A 27,715-nucleotide genomic window follows, 5' to 3' on the forward strand; every position below is an offset into this window, starting at 1 on the left:
AACCATCACTAATTGAGTGGCTTGTTGTCTCACAATTGTTGTGTGTCGGAAGTTCAGGCCCAGCACAACTGGGCTCTCTGCTCAGTCTCACAGGCTGAAATCCTGGTGTCAGCCGGGGCTGTCGTCTCATCTGAGGCTCCAGGTCCTTTCCCAAGTTCATGTTGTTGTCAGCAGAATGCATTTCCTTGCAGCTGTAGAACTCATGGAAGCTGTGCCTTCAAGGCTACAGGAGCTCATCCTCCTGACTTCCTTGTCTTTAAAACTCCTGCTTGGGGCTTTCCTGGTGGTGCAGTGGTTGAGAATCTGCCTGCCAATGCAGGGGACACGGGTTCGAGCCCTGGTCTGGGAAGATCCCACATGCCGCGGAGCAACTAGGCCCATGAGCCACAATTACTGAGCCTGCGCGTCTGGAGCCTGTGCTCTGCAACAAGAGAGGCCGCGATAGTGAGAGGCCCATGCACCGCAATGAAGAGTGGCCCCCACTTGCCGCAACTAGAGAAAGCCCTCGCACAGAAACGAAGACCCAACACAGCCATAAGTAAATAAATAAATAAATAAAATTTAAAAAATAAAAAAATAAAACTCCTGCTTTGAAGAGCCACCTGGTTAGGTCTGGCCCACCTCGGAAAATCTCCCTTTTGATTAACTCAACTGATTAGGGACCTTAATTACACCTGCAAAGTTCCTTTTTGCCATCTAACATAACATAATTATGGGAGCGATCTCCCATCATATCTATAAGTCTCACTCACACTCACAGGGAGAAGATTATACAAGGCTACTGGTGGTCATTTTAGAATTTACCTGCAATGGACAGCGTCCTCATGGGCTTGCCCAGCCTGGGAGGCCTGGCCCCTCCAACCCAGCCTGGACAACCAGGGTTATCTTTTCTATCTGTCTGTCTGTCTGCCCGTCTATCTATCTATCATTGATCTATCTATTTGACTTTCCTTCTTCTTTCTTTGCTATTCTTTTTTTTTTCTGTTTAATATGAAATATTTCAAATAAACCCAAAAGTAGAGTGACTAGTATAATGGACACTCCTTGTACCTATCACCTAGATTTAAATAATTGTTAATTATCTTGCCATTTTTCTTCATTTGTCTTTTTCCTTAATATTTTAAAGTCAGTTTCAGACATGGTGATTGTTCAATCCTAAATGCTTCAATATGTGCCTTGATTTTTTAAAATGGATATTTTTCTCCATAACCACAATATCATCGTCATCACCCCTAATGAAATTAATATTAATCCTCTAATCCTTTCTAAACCTCAGTCACATTTATATTTCTCTTAGAAGAATGTTCCTTACCAGCTGGGTGTTGAGAATCAGGATCAGGGTGATCTTTCCAACATCCAAATGTGAATATGTCAGTTCCCTGCTTAGCACTGTGTGCTCTCCCTGGCCCTGGGATACGTGCCAAGTCCTGACCTGAAGGCGGCAGGACCCATCAGGCCCCTGGGTCCCTCTCCTCACCCCTGCCCTCCTGCTCACTGGCTTTCTTTCTGTTTCTCAGTGAGCCATCGTCCTTCCAGCTGCGGGACTTACACGTTTGCCTTTTCCTCCACCTGGAACTTCTTTGCACCTTCCCATCCTTCCCATCCAGTTCAGCCATCATTTCCCCAGGGAAGCCCCCGGGAAGCCCCCAAGAATCCCTGAACCAGGTCCAATTCCTGTCTCATCTGATCTCTTGGAACCCTGTTTCTGCCCTGACCCAGTCCTGTGCTTCGGAGCACCCATCTCAATTCACAACGACCCACTCAGGGTGTGATTTCTTGATTACTCTCTCACTCCCCCACCAGCCTGGGACCCTGAGAGCAAGGACACGTCTGCTTACCGTCAGGTGGTGGTGTAGCTCCACCACCTGGCCCAGAGCCGGCATATAGTAGGTGCTCAATAAACACATTCTGAGGGAATTCCCTGGTGGTCCAGTGGTTAAGAATCTGTGCTTCCACTGCAGGGGACATGGATTCGATCCCTGGTCGGGAAACCAAGATCCCACAAGCCGTGTGCTGTGGCAAAAAAACAAAAAACAAAAACAAAAAAACAAACACACACACGCACTGAGTCTGTGGATGCGTGAGTGGACCAGGGTGAGGGTGAGGACTGTGCCATCATCAGAGGAGTTTGCAAGCCCCGCTGGCCAGAGGGGAGTTGATGACAGAAGGGCGTGACCCCGAGGGACAGGGCGAGCCATAGGAGTGCTGCTACTCCGGCGGGCAGCAGGGGACACTAGTGGCCCACCGCACCCCCTCAGGACACCCAGCCCCTGCTTCTCCTGATTCCCACCACCTGAGACCCCAGAGCGAGGCCAACCAGAGCTACTTTCATTCTCGCGGGCGCTGCTCTCAAAAGGAGGGATGGCTCTGATGACGGGATTGCAGGCAGCGTGAGTGGCCAGCGGGGTCCGTGTGCCGGCCGGGGTCTCCACACTGTTCTCTCCAGTCCACCTCCGTGTGACAGCCAGAGCGACATCCCCAGACCTGAAGTCTGATCCTGTCACTCCTGCTTCCTTCTCACATAGAATAAGACCCCAATTCTCCACCTCTGTCTACACGGCCCTGTGCGTGATCTGGTGCCTGCAGACCTCGCCGAGCTCTCCTAGAACCAAACCAACAGAGTGATGCCACAGAGAGGGGCCAGAGGGGCCTCCCTCTCAGAGGAGGAGACACTGACCAGGAGATCATCTCGGGGCAGAGGGTTCTGGGCCAGGACGGAGGTGCAGCTGCAGGCCTGAGGCAGGAAGTGCCTGGCTAAGGCAGGCCAGGAGGTCTGCACGGGAGACAGAGGACAGGCAGGGCCCATAGCAGTTGGATCAAAGACGGGCTTCTCTTTGGTCTGCACCATATACTAAAAATATTTGAGTTAGTTGGAACAGAATTGAGAGTCCAGAAATAGACTCACACATATACAGTCAATTTATTTCATTTATTTATTTATTTATTTTTGGCTGCGTTGGGTCTTTGTTGCTGTGCACAGGCTTTCTCTAGTTGTGTCGAGCGGGGACTGCTCTTCGTTGCGGTGCACAGGCTTCTCATTGTGGTTTCTTGTCTTGTTGCAGAGCACAGGCTCTAGGCGCACGGGCTTCAGGGGTTGTGGTTCGCGGGCTCAGTAGTTGTAGCGCACGGGCTTAGTTGCTCCGCGGCGTGTGGGATCTTCCCGGACCAGGGCTTGAACCTGTGTCCCCTGCATTGGCAGGCAGATTCTTAACCACTGCACTACCAGGGAAGCCCTGGTCAATTGATTTTTGACAGAGGTCAAAAAACAAAGCAATTCAGTGGGGAAAGAAAAGTGTTTCAACAAATAGTGTTGGATCAATTTGGACCTTGAAAGGAATAGTTGATAAATTGGACTTTACCCAAATTTAAAATTTTTGCTCTCTGCAAAACAAATATCCAACAGAGGACTTGTATCTGCAACGACGTTTCTCAGTCTTTTTTCACCCCTCCCTCCCTCACGGAGCCTTTTTAGGCTTTTTTTTTTTTCCCTAATTACCCCCATGAAATTTTAATAGCACAGATACTGCTTCTGTACTGTATGCATATTCATGCTTTCTACATAAAAAGGACATGATTTTTTTCACTCCCTCCCTCAGAACCAATTTTCACCCCCATGGGGGCAATACCGTCCCCGTTGAAACTGTACGATCTAGAATATAAAAAGAACTCTATGACTAGACAGTAAGAAGGCAGACAAACCAATTTTCATTCAACAGGCAAAAGATTTGAATAAACCTTTCACCAGAGAAGATACAGGGATGACAAATGAGCACAAGAAGAGAAGTACAACAGCATCAGTCATTAGGGAATGAGCTCTCATAACGAGGTAGCACTGCACGCACACCAGGATGGCCAAAATTAAAGACTGACCGTTCCAGGTGTCCGTGGGGATGTGAGGAACCAGAGCCCTCATATGTGGCTGGTGGGACTGGAAACGTACGTCCACTCTGGGAAACAATTTGGCAGTTCCTTAAGAAGTTAAACACGTGCCTTCCACGTGACCCAGCCATTCCAATTCTAGGATTTACCCAAGAGAAATGAAAGCACACGGTCATACAAGAGGTGCACACGAGTGTTCACGGGAGCTTTATGTGTAACAGCTAAAAGAACAAAAGGGAAAACAACCCATTGTCCACCACAGGTGAATAGATCAACAAATTGTCCATCCTTACAATGGAATACTGTTCAGCAGTAAAAAGGAACGAACTCGATACGTGTAACCACATGGCTGAAGCTCAAAATAATTATACTCAGTGAAAGAAGCCAGGCACAAAAAGAGAACAATCCATATGACTCCATTCACATGAAATCTAAAAAATGCAATTGCATCCATAGTGACAGAAGCAGACCTGTGGTTGGCTGGGGGTGGGGTAGAAGGGACGGGGGGACGAAGAGGATAGATTACAAAGGGGCATGAGGGAACTTTGGGGGGTGATGGAAATGGTCATCGTCTTGATTGTAGTGGTAGCTTCACAAATATATATATATATATATATATATATACACACACACATATACATAGATAGAGAGATAGATATGTCAAACTTGATATATATGTCAAAACTCATCAGATCATACATTTTAAACATGTGAACTTTATTATATGTCAGTTATACCTCAAAAACCTGTAGATTAAAAATAGGGTGATTCCAATTTTTAAAAAATCCGTATTTCTGATTTTACTTGAAAAACGTGACTGACCGGCTGCATGTGCCTTGCCCATCGGCCAGAAGAGAGGACCCAGGGCCCCTCTGGACCCGGCACGGGCTCCCCAGCTGGCCTTGGTCCCCACCTGCCAGTTTTCTCTCCACTTCTCGGCTCCCCGGCCGCTGAGTCTGTGGCCTGGGCAGAGCTGGAGGTGGGGGGAGTCGCCAGGGAGCGGGGGGTGGATTTTGAGCAGGGGACAGATTTGTTCCTCCAGGCCCTTGTCAGGTGGCCCAGCAAGGCCCCTCTCAGTCTGGCTGCAGCTGAGGGTTGCCAGGGGGGGTTAAGGAGAGCCTTAAATGCCAGCCTTTGGACTTCACCCTAGAACAGTGAGAGCTCCCTTCATTCATGACAGACGTCACACCCCAGAATGCAGTATCATCACCCTGTTTCACAGAAGATCCTAGGAGGGGGACCGTCGGATGGGGTGAGGCGCGGAGGGTGGCAGGGATTGTGTGGGAACCCCTTTGGTCATTATTTCTGGGTCTGTGATGCAAAGCCCGCAGCCAGGCTGGCCTGGAGTCTCTGTGAGACAAGCTCTGCCCGCATGCCTTCTCCCCTCTTCCTGAGGGACGCAGGGGACTGGCCTTACACAGGCCTGTCGCTCAGTGCTTCGATTGGTCCAGTTGTCGGTATTTGCAGTATTGGCCTGCATGGCTTCAGCCACATCCCTTCCCCTCTTCCCTGCCTCGGTTGCCCCACCTCCAAGGGGGAGGAAGGCTTGATGCTTTCCAGGGGCCATGATATTCCAGGATTCCTTGAGGATGCACCTCCTCTTCACCGCTTCCTCCTCGGAGCTGCTAATTGCCGAGATCAGAAACATGACTCCTTGAAGGTCCATCCTGTGACCCAGAATTTGCCCGAAGCTCTGTGCTCTTGTGGTCCAACCAAATCCACTCTGGGGGAACTTTGGGACCCCAGGAATCTTGGGGAGTCAGGGGAATCTTTCACCTTTGACTCCTCACTATTCCTGAGCACTGAACCAATAAGAGAAACGGACCCTATTTCCCTCTGTGCTTTGGTCTCCAGGAAGCTCAAGGCACTTCTCCTTGACTTTAGGAACGATGGAGGATCTCCCGTATCTACGCCTGGGTCTGCTTCCTTTTGAGCCCTAAGGAATGAGGTGGGGTGTCTGGACACACATGTCCACGTTGGGTCCTTCCTGCTGCCACACGGAGGAAGCAGCAGAAGCAGGAGGGCCTGGAAGGAGTTGATCCGGTTATCCCAGGAGAGACAGAGAGAGCCAAGGCAGCATGAATTTCAAGTTAAGCCTTGTATATGCCAGAATGACTTCCCCAAACCTCAGTATGTAAACATTTCTTCATCATTAATTAAAACTATTTTACGACTGCGTTAGTATAGACACAAATATATCAAAGATATACGCTAAAATATTTTCCTCCTCCAAAAGCTCGTTCTCTTCCTTCTGATTCGAATAGAACCGGGGTAAGTCAGCCTGGGGGGTCTGGCCCATTCCCAGCAACGCCACCACCCCGCCCGGTCCCTGTCCGACCCGCGCGCGGGGCGCCGCCAGGGGGCGCCCGACACCAGCGTGCGGCCCCGCTGACAGCGGGAAGGAGACAAGGGAGGGGCCAGCGCTCCGCAGGCAGGGCGGTACTCTGGGGGCTCCGGTCCGTTCCCTACAGTCCCCGCTGCACCAAAAACCCACTCCATGCACCTCATGGCCCCTCTTCGCCCTATAAGACCCAGTTGAGGTACCACCGCCTCCAGGAAGTCCTCTGGGCCTCTGGCTGGGCCAGGCACCTCCCTTGAGTTCCCAAAGCGCCCTGGGGCCCTGTCCACACTGTCAGTCACTGTTTCCTTCTCCCAAGACAGTGGATGGTGAGTCCTCAGGCAGGGATGTGCCTGGGTCACGCATGACCCCAGTATGGCCACTTGGGAAATCGTTTTCAGGTGAGTAAATCTGGGAGCTGGGAGGCCCATGCAGCTTTCCTGGGTGGTCGGTGGTGGAGGTCCTGGCCCCCCACCCCACGCATGCTTAGGTGGGCACAGATGCTCAGTAACTGGGCTCCTTGCCTCCAGCCCCGACCCATCACCTCTGTCTGTAACTTCTGAGGACTGATTATTCCTCTTCCAGATCGGGGTTGTGGAGGCGGGGAGGGGACTCGCCCTCCTAGCCTGCAGGCTGCCCTGAGCCGTCCCGCTGGGCGAGCTCTCGAATCCGACGCTCATCGCCCCGCCCCCTCCACGGCCCCACAGCAGACCCTGAGACCCCGAGACCCCAGCGCCAGGGTCTCCCCTGGACGCGGCCCCCTGTGGGCTCCTCCCTGCACGACAGCTTCCCCCTCCCTGTTTCTCACGCTTTTCCGGCCACATTTCTTGAAAGCTCTCCCCGTATTTCACCTCCTCCTCCCTCTTCCGCTGCTTCCTGCATCCTGGCTAGCAGCCCCTGATCCTCTGAGCCGGCTGGCATAAGGCCCCCGGGGGCTCCCACGTCACCAAGTCTAATGTGCGCTCATCAGCCCCGAGCTATGTGGCCTCTGGCAGCACCTGGCACAGCTGGTCATTCTCATCCCTTGGTGTCCAGCACTCTGCACGCTCAGGATTCCGCTGCATCACCCCGAAGCGGACCGCTAGAGCAGACGCCCCTCTCCTCCAGGTGCTGTATTTTGCCCAAAGCTGAAGGCAACCCAGAACTGAACTACCATTATATTACCCACCCGAATGGGAAGCAAAAGGGAACGTGGCAGTCGCTGTCTGTTAAGTGACTGCTTACAGGCTACACAGAGTGTGGATGACATATGCCTTAGAGCAGAGTTTCTCCAACTCAGCACAGCGGACCTTTGGGGCGGGATCATTCTTTGTTGTGTGGGGCTGCCCTGTGCATTGTAGGATGTATATTGGCATTTCTGGACTCTACCCAGTGGATGCCAGCAGCACCCCTCCCCATCACCCTGGTTGTGACAGCCAACAATGTCTCCAGACAGTGAGAGGGGTTGATTTATTTATTTTTTGTTTTGTTTTGTTTTTTAATGAAGTATAGTTGAACTACAATGTTGTGTTAATTATTGTGGAAGCTAAGCAGGGTGGGGCCTGGTTAGTACTTGGATGGGAGGTTGATTTATTTTTAATAAATTTGTTCATGTGATCCTGGAGGCTTGGTAAGTCCAAACTCTACAGGGCAGCTGGCAGACTGGAGACTGCAGAAGAGCAACAGGGAAGAGCTGCAGTTCAAGTCCAAGGCCATCTGGAGGCAGAATTCCTTCTTGCTCGGCAGAGAGAGGTCAGTCTTTTGTTCTGTTCAGGCCTTCGACTGACTGGACGAGGCCCACCCACTTTATGGAAGGTAATCTGCTTTACTCAGATTACCTAAAGTCCATTCAATTTAAACGTTAATCTCATCCAAAAAACACTTTCACAGAAACATCTAGAATAATGTTTGACCAAATATCTGGCCACCATGGTCCAGCCAACCTGACACATATAATTAACCATCACAAAGGGATGCGTAAAAAGGAACTTCTTATAAAATCCTGAACTTGATTCAGTAGTTTTCTTTTCTTTTCTCCTGTATGAATGTGGCAGAGTTCTTTTGGAACTATTTTATTGTATTGTAAGCGAAAACAACTAAGTATATATGTTCATATGTTAGGAGTCAAGATTTTCAGATAAGAACGAAAGTAACAATTACAGAATCAAATAATGTAAGTGGGAGTACTCTAATGTTGGAACTATATTGGAAATATTGACACAAACTCATGATTTGAAATAACTACATTAGCAATTATTAATGATGATATATAAATATCTTCCTTATCCCCACGTGTGGGCCAGGAGCCTCCTGGTAAACCTGGGCCATCTTGATGAGTCACAGGGCAAGGAAGCTTTTAAGGATCACTGGGGGGGCTTCCCTTGGTGGCACAGTGGTTGAGAATCCGCCTGCCAATGCCGGGGACACGGGTTCGAGCCCTGGTCCGGGAAGATCCCATGTGCCGCGGAGCAACTAAGCCCGTGCACCACAACTACTGAGCCTGCACTCTAGAGCCCGTAAGCCACAATTACTGAGCCCGTGTGCCGCAACTACTGAAGCCCGCGCACCTAGAGCCTGTGCTCCGCAACAAGAGAAGCCACCGCAACGAGAAGCCCGCGCACTGCAAAAAAGAGTAGCCCCCGCTCGCCGCAACTAGAGAAAGCCCGCGTGCAGCAGCGAAGACCCAACATGGCCAAAAATAAATAAATTAAAAAAAAAAAAAGGTTCACTGGGGTCATGTCAAGAGGACACAACAGCTTACTTAAAGGGCCTCCCATTGGCCAAAGGTCTGGCAGTTTGAGCACTAAAAGAAGTAAATTGACTGTGCTTGATTGAAACACGTTGAATCTATGAAATACCATGACTCCATAGTGACACATAAGATAAAAAGTTACCATAGGATTTCCCTGGTGGCACAGTGGTTAAGAATCTGCCTGCCAATGCAGGAGACACAGGTTCGATCCCTGGTCCGGGAAGATCCCACATGCTGCGGAGCAACTAAGCCTGCGCACCACAACTACTGAGCCTGCACTCTAGAGCCTGCGAGCCACAACTACTGAGCCTGCGTGCCACAACTACTGAAGCCCACGCGCCCTAGAGGCCGTGCTCCACAACAAGAGAAGCCACTGCAATGAGAAGCCCGCACACCGCAATGAAGAGCAGCCCCCACTCGCCATAACTAGAGAAAGCCTGCGCACAGCAACGAAGACCCAACGCAGCCATAAATAAATAAATAAAATTTTTAAAAAATTTAAAAAAAAAGTTACCATAATATTCCCAGAAGGTGACCCTAATAGAATGTACTTGTGACTCTTATCATTCATTTAATTATTATATTGATAAGGAATACATTTGTTTGAAGACATTTTCCAACTCAAGGCAAAGACTCAATGGAATAATCCAATATTTCGTAATTTCCATTCATTGTAAATTGGGATTTGCTTCCTAATCATCTCTGGGGACGGGCAAATGTGTGTGAGTATAGACAAAATAATCGATGAAAGAGCTAATAATTGTTGAAGCTGGGGGACTGGTACTGGAGGTTCATTGTTCCATTGCTCTGCTTTTGTAACATATTTACAATTTTCCAGGATAAAAAATTATTTTAAGTCAGGAGGATGGATGAAACAAAATTGGCAAAATGCTGATCACTGATGAAGCCAAGTGATATGTATATTCTATTCTTTCTATTTCTGTTTGTGTTTTAAATTTCCATAGCAAAAAAACATCTTTTCTGGGAATTCCCTGGTGGTCCAGTGGTTAGGACTCGGCTCTTTCACTGCTGGGGCCCGAGTTTGATCCCTGGTTGGGGAACTAAGATCCCGCAAGCCGCGTGGTGTGAATCTTTTCTCAGTGTTCACATTTGATAGAGTCATACATCATTAGAATCTAAGATTTACAAGCTAAGCTCAAACGCTGGGGAGGACACCCTTAGATGGTCACTGCTCCAAGGTACCTTCAGCCATTGGGCACGGACCAGGCAAAGACCAGGCTCTCTCCGTGTGTCCCTCCCAACTCCCTTTCCATCTTTCCACCCTGCCTGCGCCCTCGGACCTCCATGGGCTGCATTGATGGGCTCCTTTCTAAACCCCCCAGTGGGGTTACTTGTCTGCAGTAAGACTCTGCTAAACAAGGAAATGCCCAGGACTCATTTATTTATTTGTCAAGTACTCATGACCTGCACCATCTCGTTTAATCCTTGCCATTGAGTCCTTGTTATATACATTAGCTTATTTAATCCTTAGAGCAGATCGTGAGGGAGAGATTAAGATCGTTTGCAAATAGGACACAGCGCAAGGTACAGTCAACGTGCCCAAGACCACAGAGACTGACAGCAAGTCTGGGGGCTTGAGCTGAATGCTTCCCAGGCTCTGTGGGGAACTATCCAGGGACCCTCCCACCCACCCAGAAGTTCACAGAGTCATGTGACCTAGCTTTTCAGGTCTTTTAGAGTGGTGACCATTAGAGGGTTGGGTAGGATGAAAATATGAACTAGAGAATTCATTTGAGAGCTGAGGTTACTGGCAGGGTGTTCAAATTCAGACACTGATACCCAAAGGGCAGCGTCAGAAAAGACCAGGTTGGAACTGCTCTATATCTGTGCTGGGAGAGGCTGAGAAAGGGCCGGGGCTGCGCCCTGCGTGTTGTTGGAAATGGGAGCAGAGATGGGACAAGGACACAGGCTTCTGAGGTGACCCTGCTGGGGCCTGACTGGCTGGCTGCACTCAGCTCTTCCCTCCAGGCCTCCGTGTCCCCACCAGCCCGCCAGGGGGTGGATTTGGATGCACTCGCAGGCCCCTCCCGGCTGGCCGGGCCGTCCTGGGATGGATGGGACTGGGAGGGGGGCTGAGCAGCAGTCTATCAGGCCGAGGCCTGGAGTCCAGGCTCCCAGTGCCCGGCTTGGGGAGGCCCCACCCCATCCCCTCCATCCATAGCTCCCATCCCTCCTGAACCCCTGAAACACAGCCTCTGCGAGGCAGAGCCGGCAGCCTGGGGCGCAGGGTCAGTTCGGGCAGGAGACTTGGGGAAAGGCACTGCAGCTGGTAACCCCTGTTTTCTCCTCTGTAAAGTGGGGGAGATGCCCCCCAAGCTCCCGCAGGCGTGAAGGGACGTGATGGCGGGGGAGGAGCCTGGGAGCTGTAAAGCGCCCCCCCTTCTGCTCTCACCCTCCAGCTCTGACCCACAGGGTTGGCCAGGGTGAGGGGCCACTGGGGAGTGAGCGGGTTGCCCGTGGCCACGTGACGGAGAGAGAACAAGCCGACCCAGGCGTTTCAGGGCCCCCCATGCCTGCCAGCCTCCAGATCACACAGACAAGGAGAGGCCAATGTCTAATCTGGGCTCCGTTCCAGACACGGACAAACCAGTTTGTCACCGCTCATCCGGAGAAGGCTCACCTCGCCCACCACGAGGCGGGGGAGGTGGTGGGTGGGTGTGACGCCAGAGCACCCCTGACCCTGCTCTGCCCCACAGTACCCCCCTTCGGCCTTGGCACCGGGGCTCCAAAGAGCTCCTCCAGGACCCGTGGGTCTGACGGCCCTCAGGCCGCTGTGCCCCGCACGGGACTGGGCAGCTAGCTGGCGGTGCTGGGGGATGTCAGTTACTCTCAGGTTGTAAATCAGTCCCCGCCACGCCCCTCCTGCCGCCCTTCCGGTGTCACCGGGTGGGAGAAGCTGCCACTGGCTCCGTAAACTCTCCGAAGCCCAGGGATGGGGCCCTCGTCAGAGAACCGGCCTCATAGACCTCAAAGCGGAGACCACCAGGGACGGGAAGATCACCAGGGTCTGTCCACGCCTCCAAGTGGCTGGGTGGCTTACCCCAGCCACTCGCCCTCTCTGGGCTCCAGAGCCTCAACTGAAGGAGAAGGTCTAAAACTGACGTCTGGATTCCCTCTCCCCTCCAAAGCTGCTCTTCCCAGCACCTTCCCCATTCACTTAAGGGCAACTCCATCCTTCCAGCTCCTCGGGCCAGAGCTTGGGGCCACCCTGGATTCCTCCCTTACCCACACCCTACATCCAATCCACCAGCAGCATCCTGGTGGCTCAGCCTGCAAAATACGTCCGCGGTGTGAACACCCCTCCTGCCTGCAGTGATGCCAGCCGGCCGCACGCCTCGCTACGGCTCCTTCCTAGAGGGCGTCTGGTGTGAACCGAGATGAACTTGGCGCCTTCAAAGAGCCACCTCTCTTCTGCTTATATTCATTAAAATGTTTTTTTACATTTTACATTTTGATTTTTATTAAATAGAACATTTTTTATTAAATAAAAACCAAAAACATCTCTACTGGGCTATACCAAGTTATAAGGATAATTGAAAGTGCTGGTTTCCCCACACCCTCCCTACTGCTGTTATTCTTTCTTTATTTTTATTTTTATTTTTGGCTGTGTTGCGTCTTCGTTGCTGCACGCGGGCTTTCTCTAGTTGCGGCGAGCAGGGGCTACTCTTCATTGCGGTGCACGGGCTTCTCATCGCGGTGGCTTCTCTTGTTGCAGAGCACGGGCTCTAGGCGCGCGGGCTCAGTAGTTGTGGAACACGGGCTCAGTAGTTGCGGCAGATTCTTAACCACCGTGCCACCAGGGAAGTCCATCTTTTTTTTTTTTTAATTGAAGTATAATTCAGTTACAAGGTTGTGCCAGTGTCTCCTGTACAGCAAAATTCTTTCACGGTGGTGGCGCAGTGGTTGAGAATCCGCCTGCCGGCTCAGGGGACACAGGTTCGAGCCCTGGTCTGGGAGGATCCCACATGCTGCGGAGCAACTAAGCCAGTGCGCCACAACTACTGAGCCCATGTGCCACAACTACTGAGCCTGTGCTCTAGAGCCCGTGAGCCACAACTAAAAGAGAAAAAAACCAAAACAACAACCACTGGACTGGTGGTCCAGTGGTTAAGAATCCACCTTCCAGTGCAGGGGACACGGGTTCAATCCCTGGTCAGGGGAACTAAGATCCCACACGCCGTGGGGCAACTAAGCCCACGCACTGCAATTACTGAGCCCGTGCGCTCTGGAGCCCGTGCACCACAACTAGAGAGAAGCCTGTGTGTCGCAAGGAAAGATCCTGCATGCCACAACCAAGATCCCCGTGTGCCGCAACTAGGACCCAACGCAGCCAAATAAATCAATTAATTTTTTAAAAAATAAAATAAAAAATAAAAATTCTTTCACTTATTCATTCATCAAACACTGCTGGGCATGTGCCCGGTGCAGGGCATGGGAGTCACTGTAACAAAGAAGATCCTATCACAGCCCGGGATGGGCTCTTACTCTGGGGTTTGAGGGAGCAAGACACATCACCGGCATGATGTCATCATAGTAGCCATGGCACGTGTGGAGAGACATGGAAGGAAGCCTTCCTGGAGGAAGAGGGATTTGGGCCGGGCCTTGGAGAACAGGTGGCTTCCATGGAAGAGTGTGGAGTACAGGCAGTCCAAGCAGTGGGCACAACATGTGCAGAAAGGCCTTGGGCAGCCGTCTGAGGGCAGCAGTCAAAATCAGTCTTGAGAAAACGTCAGTTGTTGATACCAAAGCTGGGGGACGCTGCAAAAGGCCGCATCTTTGGAGCAACAGAGGGCAAGAGAGAGCGTAGTGAGCTTGGGGACATGCCAGTGTTCAGGAGGGTTAGTGCCCCGAGTTGGGGGAGAGAGGGAAGGCGGAGAGGTTGGCGGGAGCTAACCAGCCATGTGAGGCCTTGGATGCCGGGGTAAGAAGCTTGGACTTTATCCTGAGGACGGTCAGGGCCTCTGAAGGGTTTTACATGAGGAAGTGACGCCCAGGTTTGCATTTTAGAAATGCCACTCTGGTTTCTGGGGGAGAGGAGACCAAGGAAGAGGCAGGGCTGTGCAGTGGTTAGTGCATGGATGATGGGGTCCCATGACATGGGTTTAAAATCCTCTCCCTACTTCCTACCTGGGAGACACTGGGCATGTCTGTCTGTCTTGCATAACAGCATCAGGCACTGTGCTGGGGTTAAAGACAAGGTTCCTGCCTCCACAGAGCTTACAGTCTAACAGGCTCAACCTCTTTGAGCCTCAGTTTCCTCATCTGTAAAATGGAGGTAATAATCATACCTGCCTCTCAGACTGGATGTGATAAATGAGTTAACATGTGTGAAACACTTAGCGTAGTCCTTGACACATAAGGGCAACTGTTGTTATTACGTTATTAGTCCAGGCAGGAAGGCATAGACAGAGCCAAGTATGTGTGTCATGGGTGAAAGTTGGAGTCCTAACCCCCAGTACTTCAGAATGTGACTGTATTTGGAGACAGGGTCTTTAAAGAGGTGATAAGGTGAAATGAGGTCATTAGGATGGTCCCTAATCCATATGACAGGCATCCTTATAAGAAGAGGAGATTAGGTCACAGACACACAGAGGGAGACCATCTGAGGACACAGGGAGAAGGCGGCCACCTGCAAGCCAAGGAGAGAGGCTCAGAAGCAACCAGTCCTGCTGACACCTTGATCTCAGACTTCTAGGCTCCAGAATTGTGAGAAACTAAGTTTCTGTTGTTTCAACCCCGCCTCCTCCCCGCCAGTCTGTGGTATTTGTTCCAGCAGCCCTAACAAAGTAATAGCATGTGCCAGGCAGCGGGAGCAGGACCAGAAAGGAACAAATGGATTTGAGTCACTTGGGAGACTGGTGTGGCCAGCACATAGTAGGCATTCAATAAATACCTGCAGAGTAAGGTTGGATTCTACCTGAGCGGGCACTGAAAGGGAGGCCTCTGATGGCCTGGAGAAGGAGGGTGAAGGTCTGGAGGCTCTAACTCCCCACACTGCCCAGCACCCCAGTCGTGTTCACCCCACGACCGCACTTCACACCTCTGCTCTGCCAGGGGGCACCTTGAGTACCCCCAGTTCACTGAGAAAGAAACTAAGGCTTTGGAGAAAGAACCAGAGCCAAGGCCCTTCAGGGCCCTGCTGGGGCTGTTCTGCAGGATGGGGGGGGGGGGGGGGGGGGAGGAGTCTGGGGCACGCGGAGAGAGGTGAGGGATGCTGAGAGCAACCTGGAGCTGGCGGTGGATGGGTGAGCTCCTGGGGGCTGGGGTTTCTTTGCTCACATTTTGTTTTGTTTCATTTTGTTTGAAAGTGACTAAATCTCATGGCAGCTAAAAGCTTGGCTTCCAGGACTTCTCAGATGTGGCCAAGACTAAGACCAAGTGTTTGCTGGGGTGACATCAAAAGAAAAGAGTTGTGGAAACCGGCTCAGGCCTCTCTGGCCTCTCTGGCCCTTGGAGAAACATTTCTGGGTCAAGAATTTCCAACCTATAAACTCCCCATGTTTCAAATTCAAAGGAGGTCTGTGCAGGGCTGGGTTTGTATAACCTTTCCCATCACAGAACTTCCTGCTCCGTGGCCTCCTAGCAAGCACGTAGTCCAGGCCAGGGTTCAGAAAGATGGTCTGATGGATTGAAATACACAAACGGATTTAAAGTCAGATGGAACTAACATAGTGCTGTAGTCGATTACACTTCAAAAACAAAAAAACTCATAGAAAAAGAGATCAGGTTTGTAGTTACCAGAGGTGGGGAGTAGGGGCTAGAAGGATCTGGATGAACTCAGTCAAAAGCTACAAGCTTCCAGTTATAAGTTAAATAAGTACTAGGGTTGTAATGTATAACATGATAAATATAATGAACACTGCTGTATGTTACCTATGAACGTTGTTAAGAGAATAAATCCTAAGAGTTCTCATCACATATATATGGAATCTAAAAAAAAAAAAAGGTCTGATGAACCTAGGGGCAGGACAGGAATAAAGACACAGACGTAGAGACTGGACTTGAGGACACGAGGAGGGGGAAGGGTAAGCTGGGACGAAGTGAGAGAGTGGCACTGACATATATACACTACCAGATGTAAAATAGATAGCTAGTGGGAAGCAGCCGCATAGCACAGGGAGATCAGCTCGGTGCTTTGTGACCACCTAGAGGGGTGGGATAGGGAGGGTGGGAGGGAGACGCAAGAGGGAGGGGATATGAGGGAGGGGATATAGCTGATTCACTTTGTTATACAGCAGAAACTAACGAAGCATTGTAAAGCAATTATACTCCAATAAAGATGTTAAAAAGAAAATTGTTTTCCTACTTCTTTAATTTTGTGTCTATGTGAGATGATAGATGTTCACTAAACTTATTGTGATCATCATTTTATGATGTACGTAAGTCAAATCATTATGCTGTACACCTTAAACTTATACAGGGCTGTACGCCAATTATATCTCAATAAAACTGGAAGTAAAATATTAAGTCAGACGGAAGACTCAGGGCCCTGGAATGGGCCTGATCAAAAGGGGAAGTTTTTTAAAAATTGGTATTTGCAAAAAAAATTTTTGGAATGTCCACATGGGACGTTTGGGCTGAAGCATTGGCAGGTGTCAGGGCCTCTTTGGCACCCCAGTTTCCCTCCACTGACACCAGCGTGAGTGTCACCCAGGCAAACGGCTCGTATCTCCTGCGCTTTTCCCTTCTTCAGAATCTGCCAAACAAAAGTCAGCACTTTGAAGTGGAAACTTGTTCATAAATCCAAAACTTTTTTTTGCAGAATGTTTCTGGGCCTCAGTAGATTATTATTTTAACTTTTTCCCCCAAATATTTTCTCCATATTTGGGCAAGGCAAGAGGCTAAGGATTTTTGTTTGTGTTTTCATAAGAAACTGCAGTGTCTTGGAGACGACAGTGAGTCCCTGCCTGCTTCTTCTCTGTCTCATGGGGGATTCTGGGCTGAGCCTTCAAGGTCAGCTCTGCTGGCCTCTGACAAACTCTGGTTCACACACACACAGTCGCTGGGCAAGAAATGTCAGTCCATAAAAATTCCTGGAGGAAAACCCCACCCCTTGCTCAAGAGTTCCTTATCTCAGGGCATTTTCTGTTCCCTGGAGATAAGGATCTGTTCTTCCACTCTTGGCAGGTCAGAGCTGAGAGGCCATCAAACCCCCGCCCCATTTTACAGAGGGGAAACTGAGGCCCTGGGAGGGGATCAGTGCGTTTGTGGCTGAGGATAAAATCTTTTTCTCCCAACGCTTCTACTTTGAAAAATTTCAAATCTATAGGAACGTTTCAAGAAGAGTACGGTGAACATTCATACTTACCAATTGTTAACATTATGCTACATTTGCTTTGTCTCTTATTTTCTCCCTGTTTCTCTCCTTAAATACGTGTGTGAGTTTCAGATATCATGACGCCTCACCCACGATAGTCCAGCATGCATCTCCCTCTACAGAACCACAATAAGGTGGTCACACTCAGTGTTTAATCAATATTATTATCCAACACACATTCCGTAATTCAAATTTCTCTCTTTGTCATGCTAACTACCACAGTGTTCATTAGAGCTTCTTTGTTTTTACCCAAGAATTCATCAAGGGTCACTCAGTGCCTTTATACAATAGTTGTTATGTCTCCTTCAGTCCACAGTGATTCTCAGCCTTTTGTTTTGTTGTTTTGTTTTTGCTTTTGCCTTTTATGACAGTAACATTTTAAGAGCATCCAGGCCAGCTGGTTTGCAGAAGGTCCCTCAGTTTGAATGTGTCTGATTGTTTGCTGTTGATTAGATTCCGGTTAGACTTTTTGGCCAGGAAATCCATAGATGATGCTGAGCCCTTCCCAGAGCCATGATGCCGGGAAGCACGTGAGGTCAGTCCGTCCCATTATTGGTGACATCAGATTTGACTGTTTCATTAAGTTGGTGTCTCCAGATTTCTGTGTATCTTGTTCCCTAAAAATATTTGACCCTATGATTTTAACATCTTCTGAGATGATTCCTTCTCGAATCAGTTATTACCAGGATGGTTGTAAAAGAGTGATTTTTGGTTTTGTCATTCTCTCTACATTTATTTGTTGGTGTTCTTCTTTAAAGAAGAATTTTCCCTTCTCTTATGAAACGTTTTTTAAAGTATCAGTATTGGGACTTCCTTGGTGGTCCAGTGGCTAAGATTCTGTGCTCCCGATGCAGGGGGTCTGGGTTCGATCCCTGGTCAGGGAACTAGATCCCACATGCATGCCGCAACTAAGAGCCCACATGCCACAACGAAGATCAAAGATCCCACATGTTGCAACTAAGACCTGGCTCAGCCAAATAAATAAATAAATAAATAAATATTTTTTAAAAGTATCAGTATTGACTCATGGATTTGGATTTTATCCAATGGGCTAAATATGTTACTTTGGTTATTTATTTTGTGCTCAAATTTTCCCCAATCTGACCATTGGGAGCCCTTTCAAGCCCCTTCTGTGCCATCGTTCTTCGAGAGCTTCTTTACTTTCTAGGCTCCTCTGGACATTCCCTGTCCCAGCCCTGGAGTCGCCATCTCTCTAGGGGCCCTGGTGCGCTTTGCTGGTGGATGAGGTTTCGGGTCCAAGAGTGCTAAGTGAGCTCCTTGCAACAGGCTGTCATCCCTTCTATGTCCTCTCAGTAGACAGAGCTTGGGAGTCGTTTTGTTACTTTTTCATAATAATATTGCTAATTGAAAATACTCCCCGTTCCCCCACTCCAAATCCCCTTCATCCTATGGCGGGAAGCTGGGTGCTGACAGCACCAGTCCTAGGGTGCCCCAAAGTTGCTTCCCAGCTGCTCTGTCTCCCACCGTCACCACTGCCTCACCAGTGAGGACCAGGGTCTCTTTGTCCTTAGAGGATTCTCCACCAAGAGAGCACAGGCAGGCAAGCCTGTTCCAAAGCCCCTCAGGTACAGTCCTTTTCTTCAAGTGGTTATGCCATCAATGTCATACACAGATTCACTAGTTACTGTTGGGCTCCAGTTTTAAAAAATCCCATCCTTTTACTTTTATTTTTAAAATGTAAAATCTAAGGTGTACTGGGAGATGTGCACGCTTCCTGATGCTGGAGGGAACCATCTGGTCCAGGTGAAGACCCCAACACTATTTTCAAAAGCTCCCCCAGGAAGCACGCCTTGAAACCCTGATCCATCCCTTTTGAAACAGCCCTGGGCTGGGGGGCAGCAGTCCTGCGCTCCACCAGCCCCGGAGCCCACCTGCAGCCTTGGCGAGTCCCTGGCCTCCCGGGGCCTTGGCCTTGCACCTGTGAACTGAAGGGCCACACCAGAGGTCTCCAGACAGCTCACAGACCAAGGACTTCGAGGTTTTCCATGACACCACTTTCACCCGTTAACCCGTTTCATCTTCACAAGAGCCCAGTGAGTGGCACATAGTAGGGTTTCCATAAATAGAGTTCCATAAAGGAATCAGCGTCCTCACTTTACAGTGCGAAAACTAAGGCTCCAAGAGGGAGTGGCTTGCCCCCAAGGTCTCATTAGGCGAGAGACGCCCTGAAAGCGCCGCTCCAGCCGTGGCACACAGTAGGAGCTTCGGTCAGGGGACGGGGAAGGTCCGGCGGGGATGGATTTGTGCCCTGAGCACCTCGCGGTCCGGGGGAGCCCGGGGCGGGGTTTATGTAAATATCCTGCGAGGAGGCCGAAGATTGGCTGACTCGGGCGGGGGCGGGGCGCGCCCGGGGTCCAGGGCCGACAGGTGCGCGCGATGGGAGAGGCGCGGTGCACGCTCGCCCCCTGGACCGCCCGCCCTGTCGCAGCTTCTCTCGGGCGATGCCTCCGCTCTGGGTCCTGCTGGCCCTCGGCTGCCTGCGACTTGGCTCAGGTAAAGGGCGGATGAGAGGAGGGGGCTGTGCCCGGGGAGGGCGGGCAGCTGTGTCCCGGGGCGTGTCCTGCACCCTGATCCTCCTGAAGGGTCCCCAGAGGAGCCTGGATGGGAAGTGGCATCAGGGATGGGAACTTATTCCCTCCAGGAATGGGCACAGATGCCTGCTCTGTGCCAGGCCCTGTGCAGGCTCTGGGGACCTAGATATTAATAATAATAGCCAACGTTGATTAATAAGCTTCCTCTGATGGGGATTCGAGGGTTCTGTGTTGGGTGCTGCAAGAGACAAGCACACAGGGGACTGTGGGAGAGCAGAGAAGGGACTGGACTAGACTCATGGTGACGCTTGGACTCGGGACACGGAGGGATATTTCAGGTGAAGGGGCAGCATGGGCAAGTTCAGGGAGGAGGGCGGTGGCATTGTCTATCCTGGGAACCTCCCACCCATTGTCCATCGGTGTGACCGGAGCATGAGGTCAGGGGGTGTGCATGGAGGGGAGGCTGGAGACCCACGAGGCAAGGCCCAGAGCTTCAGGACCTCACTGCCCCTCCAGAGAGGCTGGACCGTGTTGGAGGGCAGTGGGGAGCCAGGAAGGGGCCCAGCAGGAGAGGGACGCAGTCAGATTTGCACGATAGAGAGCAGAGGATGGGGGAGGGCTGTTTACTAGGGTCCAGGTGAAGAGGGTGGACTCAGACCGGGCTGACGGGGTGGAGAGATGCATAGGCGGGGCAATGGGGTTCTCGGTGACTGAATGTCTGTTGGGGGGAGCGAGAGAGAAGTAGTTCAGCTGGATTTCCTGGTTCTGGTCAGGATGGCTGGGTGGGGACGGGAATGCTGCCCGTGTCTGAGACAAGTTCCTGAGATGGCCCACAGGGAGAGTGAAACCCAGTGCCTGGCTCACCGCAGATGTTCAGTAACTGCAGAGGGGTGTGTGTGTGTGTATGTGCGTGCGCGTGCACGTGCGCAGAGGGTGCCCGTGGGTGTGGACAGTTCTGCTGGGGGTCAGCTCCTGGCCTCATTGCTCCTCCAGGTGTGAACCTCCAGCCCCAGCTGGCTAGTGTGACCTTTGCCACCAGCAACCCCACACTCACCACTGTGGCCTTGGAAAAGCCTCTCTGCATGTTTGACAGCTCAGCGGCCCTCCATGGCACCTACGAGGTCTACCTCTATGTCCTGGTCGACTCAGGTAAGGGTCCTGCTTCCTCTGGGCTGCTCTGAAAGGGGCTTTGACCTGTCTGCAGGCAGGAGGGAAGGAGACAGGTAGAGGGGTGCTCCATCCCTGCAATTAAACCACCCCATGCACCTCACTGACATGCACTGGTGCCCGCTCTGTGCCAGCCCTGGGCTGGGTGCTTGCGGTCACAGACGTGCATCTGCCCTGGAGGGACATCCAGTCTAGTGGGGGAAATAATAACAGCATCAATCACTGAGTACTTACATTGTGCTTCGTGCTTCGCACACCTTAGAGCTAATAGTTACAACCTGCCTGCAAGGTAACTGTTAGGATGCTCATCACAGGGGCAAATAATCGGGGCTCAGAGAGGCTGAGTAACTCATGGGAGCTCCCGGAGCTGGAGAGCAAATCAGATTCTCTGGTCCTCAAGCTCAAGTCCTGCCCAAGGTTTCCCGCGGTAGTTCAAGATCGGTGTTTGGGATGGAAGCCACGCATTTGGACTTGAGGGCTCTGGGCCAGCCCCGACCTGTTCACTGGCAGCAACCCTGGGATCTGAGAGTAGGGACCCGATGACAACCTCTTACGTTTCTAGCCAGCAGCCATTTACAGCAGCTCCTGTGGGGTCATCATTTTATTCTTTCAGCAAGCAAGTATTGACTGCCTACCTGTGCCCAATCCCAATCTGCAGGCACTGCGAGGTATTTTCCTCCCATTTCACAGAGGGTCCAGAGAGGTAAAGTGAGTGGTCCAAGATCACCCAGCAAGTAAGGAAGAGACCCCAGGGCCCAGTAGAGCGCTGGCGCAGAGAGGATGCTTAGGGACGTTTGTTGAATGACTGAGTGAGTGACTAAGCTGGGGTGGCCAGGAACCTCACTCCTGGCACTGCCTCTACAGCCAGCTTCAGGAACGCCTCTGTGCAGGACAGCACCAAGGCACCTCTCAGCTCGACGTTCCAGCAAACAGAGGGAGGGAGGACAGGCCCCTACAAGGCGGCGGCCTTTGACCTGACCCCCTGCAGCGACCTGCCCAGCTTGGATGCTGTCAGGGATGTGTCCCGGGCCTCGGAGATCCTGAACGCATACCTGGTCAGGGTGGGCACCAATGGGACCTGCCTGTCTGACCCCAACTTCTGGGGCCTCTGCAACCCACCCCTGTCAGCAGCCACGGAATACAGGTGGGTGTGAACGGCTGCGGGAGGGGGGCAGGTGTGCCCCAGCCCCGACGTGGGGCGATGTAGAGCCGGTGAAGTGTGAGAACCCACATTTCTCTGGAGCCTACCACCTGCCCGGACCGTCCCGGGTGCCATAAAGGATTCCTGGCTTCCTGGGCTCGTGACCGTGCACAGGGCCCTGCGCTCAGAAGGACCCCCTCTTGGCTTAATGCTCTGCCATTGCCATCTTGAAATTCTTAACTTTTAAACTAGGGGCCGCATTTTCCTTTTTGCACTGGGCCCTACAAGTTATGCACCTGGTCCTGGCCCATCACCCATGTGGCAGTTCGTTTGACAGGGAAGGAGCTGTGGTCCAGAGAGGGAAGGGGGTCACCTCGAGAAAAGCTGGGGCTCAGCGCAAAGACTTCTCCCGCCTTCCTGCAGTGTACCGCAGAGCAGCTCCCTGGTTCATTTCCACGCGTATTTCCTGAGCATCTGCTCTGTGCCGAGCTGGGGGCTCAGCCCTGACCCAGGGCCAGGCGTCTCACCCAGCGCCAAGCCTTGATTACACTCACCCCTGTTACCATGGAGACGCCTAGGTTGGGGCCTCTGTACCCTCTAGGCCACATCTGGGGCCCAGACCATCCCTTACCTCCATCCTCTCACAGGGCTCACCCCTCCTCTGGCCTCGGCCACTGGGCAGGACCTGAGTCCTGGCTGTCCTCTTCCCCACCCTCAACCCTTACCTCTGACCTTGTTCTTAACATGGGAAAACCTCTCCCTCCTACTTGAGCCCACCCTACCTAGGGGACACAGGGCACACATCCCAGCCTCTGGAATTCTCATCTTCAAACCTAGAGAAGCAGGGATTAAGCAAAACACTGGATGCTACAAAGATTTTAAGGGTCTTCATTTTTTTGTGTGTCAGACTAGAGGCTGTTGATTTCTTTGATCTCAGAACATCCATCATTTTTAACTGAGGGTGAAGAAGACCTAAAGTAGGCCATGGGTATTCTGTACTGTGTCACCTGATCTTCCTTTATGTTTTGTAACACTTGATTGGGATTTTCTGGATATAAAGTTAGCCTTTATCACAGGGCATCGGGGTTGCAAATGGATATTATTCCTTTTTTTTAAGTCTCTTTTGTGAGATCGAGGACCAGGCTGGGAATAGAGGAAGGCAAAAATGCAAAAAGGACAGATGGGTCAATAGTCAACAAATCTGCTACGTGCACAATATATACGGCAGAGAAACAGAGCGGCTCCCAGAGGGAGAGCCTAGGCTCCGACGGCTTTGTGGATGAGGTGGCATCTGAGCTGTGGAAACACCTGGCAAAGGTGCTGCTAATGCGAAGTCCAGCAGCATCCTGTTGCCAGAGCCCCCCACCCCCACCCCACCCACTGGGGCCACCTAGATCTCCATCTCCTACGAGTCCCAGCTCTGCCCCGGTCCCTCCCCCTCCCTGTGGCTGAGGCTCACAGGATGGAGAGAAGTCATCCCTGCTCCATTTCCTTCCAGATTCAAGTACGTCCTGGTCAATATGTCCACAGGCTTGGTACAGGACCAGACCCTGTGGTCGGACCCCATCCGCACCAACCGACGTAAGTGGTGGAGGTGAGCTGGGAGTGGTCCTCAAGGGAACCCAGGGAAGCAGACACATGCTGTCACTTGGAAAAGTCTCCCCAGATACAGGCAGGTTATTGGGTTATGAGGAAAATGCATCTTAAAATAGTTTAACCCAAGACTTCATCCTCCCTCCCTCCCTCCCTCCCTCCCTCCCTCGAGGACCAGGTGTCATGACAGAGGCCGGTGGAAGATTTGCAGGTGTTTGGGCTGGCTGTGGATGGTGTAACTGAAGACAGAGTCAGCCGGCATTTCCAGCCCTGATGGTGCATTTGCCTCCAAAGGGCTCAGCCTTTATCCTGCATTTAGACCCTAACGAGCCCCTTTGTTGAGCCCTCCCAAGGACAACATCATTATCCTGTAGGGTGGTTCCAGAGGCATCTTAGCCACAGGGGCATGAGCCCTGGCGGCAGCAGGAGTGCCATTCTCCTATGGTTTTTCTGAAATGGGGGGTCTTGCAGGCCCAGGCATCTGCCGGTGGTCCTGCCCTGTCCCCCTCAAGCCTCCATCTGAGTTCTCAACACAGATACCAGGTTTATACACACCAAATCATGTCTGCTGAACCTTAGGGGTGACAGAAGAGATTTCCTACGGTAACTTTGACGACCTGTGACCCTAACTTTAGAACTCCCTGGGAATTCCCTGGCAGTCCAGACTCCGCACTTTCACTTCAGCTGTCCTGGGTTCGATCCCTGGTCGGGGGGCTAAGATCCCACAAGCTGCAGGCACAGCCAAAAAAAAAACAATTCCCCTGCCACCCATGGTAATCTTATGGGCCAGTTAGGGCTCTGTGAGGTTGCCTGAGGTCACACGGCTAGTGAGGGTGTAGCTGGGCAGGCGTGCATGTGGCTGGGGGCTCCTTCCTACCCTCTGTCCCCGCTCACCCCTCCAATGGCACGCCCATGCTTTGTGGTCCCACTGAAACAGCACTGCCCTGGGGCCGAGAGTCCCAAGTTCAAGCCCAGCGTCTGAGCCTCACTGCTGGGTGGGACCTCAGTTTTCCCATCTGAAAAGTGGGAAGAAGAATCCTTGCTCTGCTCCTCCAGCAGGATTCCTTCGGGTAATCCAGATAAAAGCACCAGGCCCAGCTCTCTTGGGGCAGGGAGACAGACCTACAGGCTTGAGGCTGGAGTCTGAGTGCCCTTGAACAGGAACTCATCTCCCTGAGCTGCAGGGAGCAATCTGCAGAACGGGGGTCTCATGGGATTTACAGGAGACACTGGACGAAAAGCCAGCTCACAGTAGGACCTATAAATGGTTTGTCCACTTAGTTCCAAAAGGGTGACACTGGCCAGAGCAGAGGGAGGGCACAGTCCCCCTGACTCCGTTAGACTGGGGATCTTTGCTCCACCTTTATTTTGTTTATAATCTGTATCCCGTCCGTCTCACCAGAAAACTTGAGTCAGTTCATAATTCAAAATTATGCAAAAAGACGGTTAAAAGAGGGTGAGAGCAGACACACGCAAGAGAAAGTTGGGGAGTGGGATGTGGTAGCAAGTCAGATAATTACACCTGAAACCCAGGGAGAGGCACTGACCTGGGTCCTTGCTTCACCCCTGAGATTTTAGGCTTCCAGGGCAGGGAAGGCTTCCCTGTGCGTCCCTGGGAGGAGGCTGGGGGGTGCAGCACCTGGAGAGTAACCAGCCTGCATCCCACAGTCGCTCCGTACTCGGCGATCGACACGTGGCCGGGCCGGCGGAGCGGGGGCATGATCGTCATCACGTCCATCCTGGGCTCCCTGCCCTTCTTCTTGCTCATTGGCTGTGCTGGCGCCATTGTCCTCAGCCTCGCGTGAGTTCCCGCCAGTTGGGGGGGCGCGGGCAGGGCTTGGGGACACACTCCACCAGGAGGGTCTTCTGAGGTGGGGGGAGCCCGGGAGCAAGAGAGCTGCCTTCCACCCTGGGTGGGGTGGGGTCTAGTGAGAGGGGAGCAGGGTCCTGGGGTGTCCAAGGTCAAGTCTTCAGCTGGGTAGGGGGTTGCTGAGCACTGGGGCTTTGTGGGCAGATCCGAGCTCTGACACAGCTGTGCGTCTTGGGCAAGTGTCTTATCCTTCTATGCTTCAGTTTCCTCTTCTGGAACATGGAGATTCTAATCAATATTATCTGCCCCATGGAGTTGCGAGGGTTAAGTGAAATATTCCCTATAGAGTCCTCAGGGCAGTACCCAGGTACTAAATGGGTATTAGCTTCTGTTGTCATTATAATTCACTCGCTTGCAGTACAGATGGGGAAACTGAGGCCTGAGGGGGGAAGGGTGGCCCAGGGTCACACCCCCAGGTAAAACAGAGCTGGACCAGAGCTCCTGAGTCTCCTGACGCCACTACCAACTCTGATGTGCATCTATTTAGATCAGGACTGGAGGTGTCCCATGGGGTGTCTGGAGCAGCTTATGGGGCTGCCTGGTGGAAAGACAGGAATCCACTAATCCTGGGAGGATGGAGCAGGGGGTGAATCAAGGCAGCCGCAGGTGCAGGTGCCATGATAATCCAGAAGAGGGCAGGGCAGATCCTACCTGGAGCATCAGGGTGGGCTTCCTGGAGGAAGGAACAGCAGGAACAAATTTTTATCAGGACTGGGATGAATTGAAAACTCACATGCAGTGTGCATCTCAGCAAGAGAGGCAGGAGACCCAGGCGGCTTTAAAGATGGGGGGCGGGGTGGGGGTGCCTGTCCCAGCGCGGGTGCAGCGGATGGAAAAGCTCCTTGGAGTAGGTGAAATTACGTGGAAAGGTAGAGATTAGCCAGGAAGGAGGAGACGTGGGGTGGGTGAAGGATGGAGTAGGGAGGAGGCAGTGAACTTGGAAATCAGATTGCCCTCTGACATTTAAGTTAAAAACACAGATAATAGATGAGATTAGCCACCAAGAGACTGGTCTGTCTGGCCAGACCTGGGAGCAGTCTAGATGTGGTGATGTCCCTCCCTCCCTTTGGGCAGCACCCTAATCTGGCACCAAGGTCCTGTTATCTGACTTTAGCCTGGCTCTTCCATTCGTCCCTCCTACCATCCCCACCCCAGCTCCAGCTGCACCCAACTTTGCACTCTTGCCCCAGACACTCCCTAGCCCTTCCTATCAAATGCCTGGAATACATTTCTGTGCCTCCATTCTCCTCCTTTAAGGCCAGATTAACTGTCCCCTCCTCCAGGAAGCCCTCCAGTGGACTCATCCACTCTGTCTGGTCATTGTGTGCTGTGGTCTGTCTCCCCATACAATCTTAGCTCTTTGGAGACATTTGTCCAGCTCATGGTAAGACCTGTAAATTGTTCACACAATTCCAAGAGTGACACTTTTCTTATCCCAGGGCCTGGCACACAGTAAGTGCTCTGGAAAGATTGGTCTATTGAATGAAGGCCTAAGGTGACCTCCGTGAAAGCAATGTCTAAGTAGAAAGGTCCCTGACCAGCTGAGGGGTTGGGGTTTGCTCTGCGCTCCTAACCCCGGCTCTGTTCATCTCCTCCATCAGGGACATGGGCAGTGCTGACGGGGAAACAGCCCACGACTCCCAGATCACACAGGAGGCCGTCCCCAAGTCCCTGGGGACCTCGGAGCCCTCGTACACATCTGTGAACCGGGGGCCGCCCCTGGACAGGGCCGAGGTGTATGCCAGCAAGCTCCAGGACTGAGCCCGGATGCCACTTCTGGGCGGCCACAGTCTCCCCGAGGGGCTTGCTCAGGGGTCTGCGGGGGGCCATGTTCACACCCTGACCCCAACCAAGGCGAACACAGGGCCTGTTGGTCCAACTGCAGGAAAGCACTTAATAAAATCTTCCCAAGATTTTGAGTTCAATAAAGACTTACAGAATGAATGAGTGAGATGTTGAATGAATGAATGAGTCGTCATTTTGAGGGTTTGCATTGTTTCTCTGGAGAGTGGGGGTAGGGGGCTAATTTTCAGTCAAAGCGATGGTGGAGAGGGTAAGGAAATCAGGGCTGTTAGGGCACCGGGGTTGTCTGAGTCTCAGGCTCCT

At 51.8% G+C, this 27,715-nt stretch overlaps 1 protein-coding gene across 2 annotated transcripts; it reads left to right on the forward strand.

Annotated features, from left to right (window-relative positions):
• The first annotated feature begins 19,722 nt into the window (after window positions 1–19,722).
• On the forward strand, window positions 19,723–27,551 carry UPK3A (uroplakin 3A). 2 transcript variants are annotated; one of them, XM_036867116.1, is made up of 6 exons: window positions 19,723–19,800; window positions 20,832–20,987; window positions 21,870–22,149; window positions 23,645–23,727; window positions 25,408–25,540; window positions 27,211–27,551. In XM_036867116.1, exons 1-6 carry the CDS (start codon window positions 19,749–19,751, stop codon window positions 27,368–27,370), a joined length of 864 nt encoding a protein of 287 aa, XP_036723011.1. In that variant the 5' UTR covers window positions 19,723–19,748; the 3' UTR covers window positions 27,371–27,551. The 2 variants fall into 2 exon arrangements, with proteins under 2 accessions (XP_036723011.1, XP_036723012.1); XM_036867117.1 differs by lacking the exons at window positions 21,870–22,149; window positions 23,645–23,727 and having other exon boundaries at window positions 19,725–19,800; window positions 27,211–27,370.
• The last annotated feature ends 164 nt before the right edge of the window (window positions 27,552–27,715 follow it).

The sequence above is a fragment of the Balaenoptera musculus genome, chromosome 10 (genome assembly GCF_009873245.2).
Source record: "Balaenoptera musculus isolate JJ_BM4_2016_0621 chromosome 10, mBalMus1.pri.v3, whole genome shotgun sequence".
Classification (NCBI taxonomy): Eukaryota; Metazoa; Chordata; class Mammalia; order Artiodactyla; family Balaenopteridae; genus Balaenoptera; species Balaenoptera musculus.